The sequence below is a fragment of the Hippocampus comes genome, unplaced genomic scaffold (genome assembly GCF_001891065.2).
Source record: "Hippocampus comes isolate QL1 unplaced genomic scaffold, H_comes_QL1_v1.1 scaffold6, whole genome shotgun sequence".
NCBI lineage: Eukaryota > Metazoa > Chordata > Actinopteri > Syngnathiformes > Syngnathidae > Hippocampus > Hippocampus comes.
The window spans coordinates 208,182-216,093 of NW_017805833.1; the positions used below are offsets into that span (position 1 = coordinate 208,182).

General features: G+C 43.0%; 3 protein-coding genes across 4 annotated transcripts in view; 2 read left to right on the top strand and 1 right to left on the bottom strand.

Moving 5' to 3' along the window:
* Window positions 1-124: 124 nt before the first annotated feature.
* Window positions 125-2,919, top strand: srprb (SRP receptor subunit beta). The gene is made up of 7 exons (XM_019887695.1): window positions 125-386; window positions 663-757; window positions 862-939; window positions 1,259-1,341; window positions 1,686-1,822; window positions 1,994-2,048; window positions 2,133-2,919. Exons 1-7 carry the CDS (start codon window positions 242-244, stop codon window positions 2,341-2,343), a joined length of 804 nt encoding a protein of 267 aa, XP_019743254.1. The 5' UTR covers window positions 125-241; the 3' UTR covers window positions 2,344-2,919.
* An 833-nt stretch (window positions 2,920-3,752) lies between these two features.
* Window positions 3,753-6,156, bottom strand: wdr53 (WD repeat domain 53). Of its 2 annotated transcripts, none has more exons than XM_019887693.1 (3): window positions 5,955-6,156; window positions 5,121-5,610; window positions 3,753-4,566 (listed from the first exon to the last, which is right to left on the bottom strand). In XM_019887693.1, exons 2-3 carry the CDS (start codon window positions 5,607-5,609, stop codon window positions 3,946-3,948), a joined length of 1,110 nt encoding a protein of 369 aa, XP_019743252.1. In that variant the 5' UTR covers window position 5,610; window positions 5,955-6,156; the 3' UTR covers window positions 3,753-3,945. The 2 variants fall into 2 exon arrangements, with proteins under 2 accessions (XP_019743252.1, XP_019743251.1); XM_019887692.1 differs by having other exon boundaries at window positions 5,121-5,673.
* Window positions 6,157-6,449: 293 nt separating this feature from the next.
* neu4 (sialidase 4) overlaps window positions 6,450-7,912 on the top strand; it is a 2,991-nt gene continuing 1,528 nt past the window's right edge. Inside the window, exons 1-2 of the mRNA XM_019887581.1 lie at window positions 6,450-7,305; window positions 7,447-7,702. Of these exons, the coding sequence (XP_019743140.1) occupies window positions 7,063-7,305; window positions 7,447-7,702 (499 nt within the window). The 5' untranslated portion in view covers window positions 6,450-7,062. The remainder of the gene's footprint in view (window positions 7,306-7,446; window positions 7,703-7,912) is intronic.

Genomic DNA, 7,912 nt, shown 5'->3' on the forward strand with positions numbered 1-7,912 from the left:
TGCGTCATTTAGTAAAACTACACAATATTCGTGGTGTTAAATATGAGGAGTAAGAACGTTAACGCATATTACATCACAATTTCAATATCATCTTCAATGGGTGTTAGTGTTGGGAAGCAGCGTCATCAAGAGGTAGAATGGCGTCAGTACAAGCCTTTCCCCAAGAAGCAGACGTGTCCCACTTTGTTGAGTCCTCACGTTCATCTTGCTTCAACAGGCAAACAGATCGGTGGAGGTCGACATGGCCGGCAACATGGACGAAAATACAGATTCGGGGATCTCATTGGAGCCGTACATCGAATCCGTGCGCCAGCAACTGGAAGACCAGGATCAGATTTTCCTCATCGGGGTCCTCGTCGCTTTGGCGGTTGTGATCATCACCTGTGGTGCGTTAGCATCGTGGGTGTTAGCATGCTAACCTTAGCCTAGCAGGCTAAAGGCGTAATGAAGCTGGCGCGTTTTAGTCTAACTTTTATATTTGACACTACGTTAAATTGTTAATGTTTGTTAATGCAAATGAGTGTCCTCGTTGGTAAATTTTGAACTTAGGAAGCTAAGAGCTGCGCTATCGCCTCTTCCACTTGTGTGCTTCTGCTGTTCGAGCGTTGTCCTCATCTTGAGAAACATTTTAACGACGAGTCCCTTCTTGTTCGCTCTTGCAGTTTTTCTCAAATACTTTTTGACCAGTAAAACGGTCCGAAGTGCGGTGCTGCTAGTCGGGCTATGCGACGCGGGCAAGACGCTTCTCTTCAGCCGAGTGAGTGGACATCATCACCCGCTCAATGCTTGGAGGTGGCACGAGACCGAGCCTTTTCAAATATTAATGCTTGATTTTTTTTTTTTTTAATGTTTTGTTTTCAGCTTCTCTCTGGGAAGTTTAAACGGACTCAGACATCCATTACAGACAGCAGTGCTCCCTATAAAGTGATAAATGAAAGGGTAGGTTTTATCAATATTTAATTCCAGTAATTGAGCTACCGAGGACTACAGTGAGCTATCACAATCTGATATTTTACATAACAGTGACATAAAGGATTGATGTAATTTATATATTGGTGATTTATATGGCAAGTAAGACTTCTCCCGGGTACTTGTTTTTGCAGAAATTATGGTTTTCTTCGCATTTTGCCAAATATAATGTTTTTGGACTTGTATCATATTGCATGCATATACAGTATATAGATATATAGATCATATTGCCTTCACTTCTTTCAACAATAACTTGTTTTTTTTCCTCTCTTTTTTTTCCCCTGTTCAGAACACCATCTGGACTCTGATAGACCTGCCAGGTCATGAGAGTTTGCGTTCACAATATTTGGAAAAGTTCAAATCAGCAGCCAGGTGACAATATTAGACCTTGTATTTAAAGGAGAGCTACTGTGCATTAATTCGCAATTTTGAAAGAGTTGTTCGGTGTGTCACTAATGTCAGTGACATATTTCTGTCAAAATATACAACGGATCAAGAAATACAGGACAGCTAAAATTCACCTTAAATATTTTGGTTTAAATCACTCTTTTGGGGTGGGCGTTTCTGTCTCATCAATGAGCAACAAATCTAGTGAACTTATATTACTTGAGACTTCCTCAAGAGCAGATGTTCACCCCAGACTGCAAATGACGATTCCATGCCAAGGCCTTCAATGGCTAATTTAACCATATACGTTGACAAACAACTCTCTCCAGAGCCATCGTGTTCGTAGTGGACAGCGCCATCTTCCAGAAGGAAGTGAGAGATGTTGCTGAGTTCCTGTATGTGCTTCTGACGGATGCCGTGCTCTGCAAAAACGCCCCCACATTCTTGGTTGCGTGCAACAAACAAGGTACTGAACAACCTTCATCTCCCCCTGCCAACTTACCTCAACTCAACTGTATTTATAGAGCACTTTCAGACAGCCATCGCTGCATACAAAGTGCTGTACATGGAGCAATAAATATAATAATATAATAAATATAATACCTCCATAAATAACAAAAGAAATGTTCCTTTACAGATATCACCATGGCGAAGTCAGCCAAACTGATTCAGCAGCAACTGGAAAAGGAACTGTGAGTAACTAATATTATTTAGTTGAGACACAATTATTTGCATACAAGACATTTCCCTTATTATGGCCCCTTGTCATGTCATAGGAACACACTGCGGGTGACTCGCTCGGCAGCCCTGAGCTCCCAGGACGGTTCGGGGGGAGGAAGCGTGTACTTGGGAAAGAAAGGCAAAGACTTTGAATTTAGCCAGCTGCCAATTAAGGTAGAATTCCTGGAGTGCAGCGCCCGCGGAACCAAAGGTGAAGAGGCCGAGGCTGACATCCAGGCCTTGGAGAGCAGTCTGGCTAAATTGTGAAGGAAAAAAAAGTGAGGACTTCACTGGCAGGCACCATCCACGCTTAAGTCAACAATTTCACAGCACTTCAAAAGACAACCACTCCCTCACACATTCAGTCAAATCAATACTGTGAAAGTCCAATTAGCAAACATGGATGGAGATTTATGAAATGAATACTGTTTGCTTGTTTTGAAGTGCAAATCTAATAGTGAACATCAAAATTCAAAATGACAATAAGCTCAGGTATTGACACATTTATTGCAAAAACACAATTTTGGACAGCTTTGAGAAATCCTGGCTAAAGGAGCTGTCGTGTCATCATGGAAGGGAAGCCTTGTGCCTCTTTATTCTGATAGAATGACAAATGTTTAGCTTTAGAGCAGTTTGAATGTATGGGATTGTTGTGAAGAATGCATTTGTAATGACAGGTCATAATTTATTCCTGCAAAAACTGACAAAAAAAATTCTTGCCTGTACAAAATGGCAACATGGTCTTTTTGGTTGTCCGCGTGGGCTTCATTTTATTTCCAAGTTTGTTTGTCACTTAGTAAAGCCAAACAGGTCATACACAGATTCATTAGGGCGGGTTGACAGGAAAAAAAAAAGCAATTTGAAAACATTTTCCCTGACTGGAAATAATTTGTACTCGGCTCAAACTGTCACTATAATTAAATCTACAATCCACATGTGATGTTTTGAATCAAATTTGTAACCGTTGCACACAAGAGATCGATTGTCAAAAAGTACAATTAGTCACTTGGAAAAGCGATGTCATACATTTCTGGTTGCACGGCTAACACGTTAGACGAGTGGTTGAACATGCCTATGGGGTTTCTCCACATGCTCTGGCTTCCTGTCGCATTCCAAAAGCATATATGTGAGGTGGATTGAAGACTTCATAGTCCATCCATTTTTGGAGGTGCAAATAAAATCGGAATTAGACTAATGGTTAGCACAAACGCACTTCCTAGAATTGCCCTTGGGTACTAATAAAGCTGTTTGCATAGATTTGAATAGTCACAGGATTAATCAATAGAACATTTAGCCCAAAGCATCCCAGTTATATGTGAAATATAAAAAGGCAATGTCCTGTTCATCACAGAAATTGCACGCTTTGTTATAACAAGCCACAAGAGTGTAATTCCTGTTGAGTGCTTTCTACAAAACAGCGATGGCGACAAAAGGGATGGACAAAAAGTATGTAGCAGTCAAATCAAAAATCATTAAGAATGTAGAAAACAGTGAACTTTGATTGGCTGGCAACATGTCCAGGGTGTACTCCCGACTCTTGCCTAGGATAGGTTCCAGCTCATCCATTTTTTTGTTGCAGCGTGTTGGAAGATATGCAGTGTTCAGACGAAGAGCTTGACAAAAAAAAAAAAATTCCCCACAATTGTCCAGTGTAGTCTCACTTTTGGCTACGTCAATAAGTGTGGGGCAGGCCTTAACTCGCAGTGTTTTATTATTTGTAAAAGTGGGGGGTTGTCCAATGTGTTTTGTGACATTTCAGTTTGGTGTACTTTTGAGATTTTTCAAATGGACGATAAAATCGGTGTCTTGGGTAAATAAAGATTGTGACACGCTGCTATTGAAATGGATGAGTGAGTAAAGTGGCATAATCTAGGCTTCAGGCAGCGGATAGACAGTCAAACTCGAGCTCTGATCAGCCACAAGCAGACTGGCTGTTCCTTTGAGCAAAGCAGGACACAACCAGTTCACTTTGTCCCCGTGATCGATATTCACTTTGGGTCCAGGCTTATCCATCACCTCCACCTCAGCCTCGTCTTTCTCTCGCACCTCCTGTCCTTTCCTCTTCGCCTTGCTTTTGCTCTTCCTTTGCGGCGCGGTTGCACCCTTGACTTTGGCCTTGCCCTCAGGAGTCACCACGGGGTGTTTACTGACGTCCCACAGAGCCACATGGCCATCATTGCCGCCTGTGGCCAGCCAGTATGGGTGAGAGAGGAACGGGATGAAATGAGCTTGAGAGGCACCTTGGCAGTGCGCTTTGAGCGCCCCTTGCTGCTCCAGTTTGGAGCCGCCACCCACACGCATCAGGTGCACTCGGCCGTCCTCGGCGGCGCAAGCCACGATGTTTCCGCAGCTGGCCACGGAGACGCAGTGGGCCAGCGGAGGGTTAAAAAGCTGACCGGGACGCTGCTGGTTGTTGTCTTCCTCCTCCGCTAGGTCCTGGAGGTTGAGGGTCCAAATGGGCCGTGTCTTCTGCAGACCCCACAGCATCACCTGAACATCAAAAGTTCAACAGTTCTTATGACCGATTTGCACAATTAGATTCAGCATTTTGCCTTTATCCACCATCACAATGGAGTTAAAATAAAACAAGAAAACTTTGTGTCCTGAAATTGACTACCTTTCGAAATCCTTGTGGTAAAAGTGTATTTGCACAAACTGCCCTCAAATCATCATACTTCAATATGCATTTTTTTAATACACAAACACACACACACACACGAAAGACTAGGGCCAGACCAATATGGATTTGTTGATGCCGATGCAGGGTGGGATATTTGGCAGCACAAAATTACGATAACGAACAAATGGGGCAATTAATTAAAATAATCTATAATGAATAAAATGACTTATTTTTGGGTCCATTAACGTCAACAAATAGATATATAAATTTCAGGCAGGACATTTGACAGTTTTACAATACTTTGGACTTTAGTATTTGTTTAAATTCACTTTTTAAAAAAATGTAGATTTTAAAGAGCTAATATTCATCAGTCTTTAATGTGTAAAATGAGACAAGATCATTATATTGTGTGTAATGTTCTGACCTGCATGTCCAGTCCAGCAGACACCACGTTGTTGGGTCTGTGCGGCCTAAAAGCCACGGAGGAGCAGATGTTGGTGTGTCTGCGAAGCGTCCTGCACACCTTACCCCCAGGAAGCTCCAGTATCCGCACTACCCCCGAGTCATCGGCCAGCGCCAGAGTCGAACCGCTCTCGTTCAGCGCTAATGCATTGATCTCCTCCTCCCCAGCTCCGACAAACTCCTCTACTGTGCCATTGAGGTTCCTTGGGTCGAGCGAGCTCACCGTGTCGCCATAGGAAACGTAAAGGAGGTCCGGTGCCGTGGGAGAAAATGCCACGCTGGTGCAGTCCATCTCACCTGGGAGGTTTAAGCGACCAAGGACACATCCTTCTTGACTCCAAACGGCGACCTCCCCTCTTTCTGAACCTGAGGCGATCAGTCCCTCAGGGCCCGGGGACGCAGACACACACAAAATGGCCGTGGAGTGGCCCTCACGCCACAGCTTAGCCATGCTAACAAAGTGGGGGGGCAAAGAATTGTGATAGCTTTGAACAAACTTAAGTAAAGTTTGCCATCTGTAAGAACATAGCGAGATGTGAAAGGAATAGTAAGAAACAAAACAAACTCAAGTAATTGACGCCCCACTAAAAATTGTCTATTTAGGCCTATTGAGAGTTGTCAATTTACCACAAAGAAAAGACACTTTGATATTATGTCCACTTCATCTAACATTACCCTTTCAAAGTAAAGAGCTACAGATGCCTTAATTGTTGTATTATTTGTCCGTAAACAATGACTGTTGTTTGCAAAATCCATCAAACCACGCACACGCAATAGTCAGCCACTTTGTACTTACGTATAAAATAACTGCTTAAAAGATGCTCACACACAGAATCAAAAATATTCAGCTAAAAACCTTCAGCTTCCCATTTCATTGCATTTGTTTTGAGTGGTGATACCCTTTCAATTGATAAGAAATACGAAGACAAAACGAGGCAAAGTTTTTCGACTATCAACCGATTTAACTGTCGCGGTCGCAGATTGATGACGTCACACGCAGGCGCTGTTTCTGGCATTCAATTTTAAAAAATGTCAGGTTTTTACGTGAAGTCCTTGTAGCAAATGCTCGAACAATACACCCGAGTACACATTTTTTAATGTTGAGACATAAAAAATATTAATTCTGTAAGATCTATACTCGATATCCCAAATAACGTGACAGAAGCCGTAGTGTAAAAAAAGCTCCGAAAAAATAAGTGTTAATATTAATTAATATGGCACTAGTGTCGGACACCGAATTAGAATACTCTTTGTATGTTATTTTTTTATATAAAACTAGCAACACCGATCCTCTTAATGTTTTTCATACAAAAGTATTAATCAAGTCAGCTTTATTGTCATATGTGTCGTAGTGTGGGTAAATAAGATGCAGTCGGTTACCACAACATGTACAAAGCGTACTGGAGTAGAAGACGGGCTTTCACAACTACATTTGTTGTCATTAGATTGTGCAAATTAGGTAGTATAGTGTTTGCTACACCTAATGATTGTGGACAACGTAAAAAACGAAACCCTTGCAGGGGGGTCATGCTCGTCCAATCTTTATTCAGCATGCCCCAAAAACATCCACGACCTTTCATCTCCACAATGGCCGCTCTCCGCTGATTCATCCAATGCTGTAGACTTGATGAGTGCGGTCCATTTCTAGGTCAGTGAAAAGCATACTAAGCTGCTGAGTTGAATAGGCCGCAGGGAGGGGAGGGGCCCCTGTTATCCAAAAACACACTAAACTAAAAGCCCATTTGAACATCACACAGCCACGGATGCCTTGCCACAAAGCAGCAGCTCAATGTAGGTAGCCTTCTTTTTTGCACAGAATTGGATAAATAATGGAAGTAGCAGGATGACCACAATCAATAATTTAACAATGACGTCAATACAAGAACTGTATCAAAATTTCTGTCATGAAGCAACAAGTGTTTACAATTACAGTTGTCTCAAGCACGATGACAGCGCCTTATTTCCCAGCGAGGTCAGTCCTTTTCCGCAAGGAATCGAATGGGGTGACCTACAGAGTACCGGCGTTGCTCTACCTGCCCCGATGCAGCTCTTTCCTGGCCTTCTGCGAAGAGAGGCTCAGTCCGTCCGACTCCCAGGCTCACCTGCTGGTCATGAGGAGAGGGACTTTCTACAGGAACTATGTTGAGGTGAGAGATATTCTTTGGGATCCTTAGGTCCCAATGTCCAAAAATATTTTTTAGAATGATTAAACATGCAGCAGGTCACATTGTCCCATAACATAAACACAACAAGAGGTTATGATATGGAATCCTCCTCTTCATTTCCAGTGGGAAGACATGAATGCACTCGGAACGGCCTACTTGCCGGGCCACCGCTCCATGAACCCGTGCCCAGTGTACGACGACTTCACAGGTACCCTCTTCCTATTCTTCATCGCCATTCTGGGTCACACCACCGAGTCCTTCCAGCTGGCCACGGGGAAGAACTTAACGCGCCTCTGCTACGTCTCCAGCACGGACAAAGGTGTCACGTGGAGTCCGGCCACTGACCTCACGCAGCAGGTCATAGGAGACACCCTCAAAGGTCCGGCACCTCCTTTTTCATTTAAAAAAAATTCAGATCTGATAGTAATCAAAGTAGATCCTCATTGGACACATCATTAGGACCTTTTTTTTTTTTTTTTTGGCAAAGTCGAGATTTTGGGGGGAATTCACCTGTTGTGGTGGGTCAGTTGTATGGCCCTCATAGGAAAAATGTTACAGCTACTGTCGTCTACATGCCATAATTTTAGCT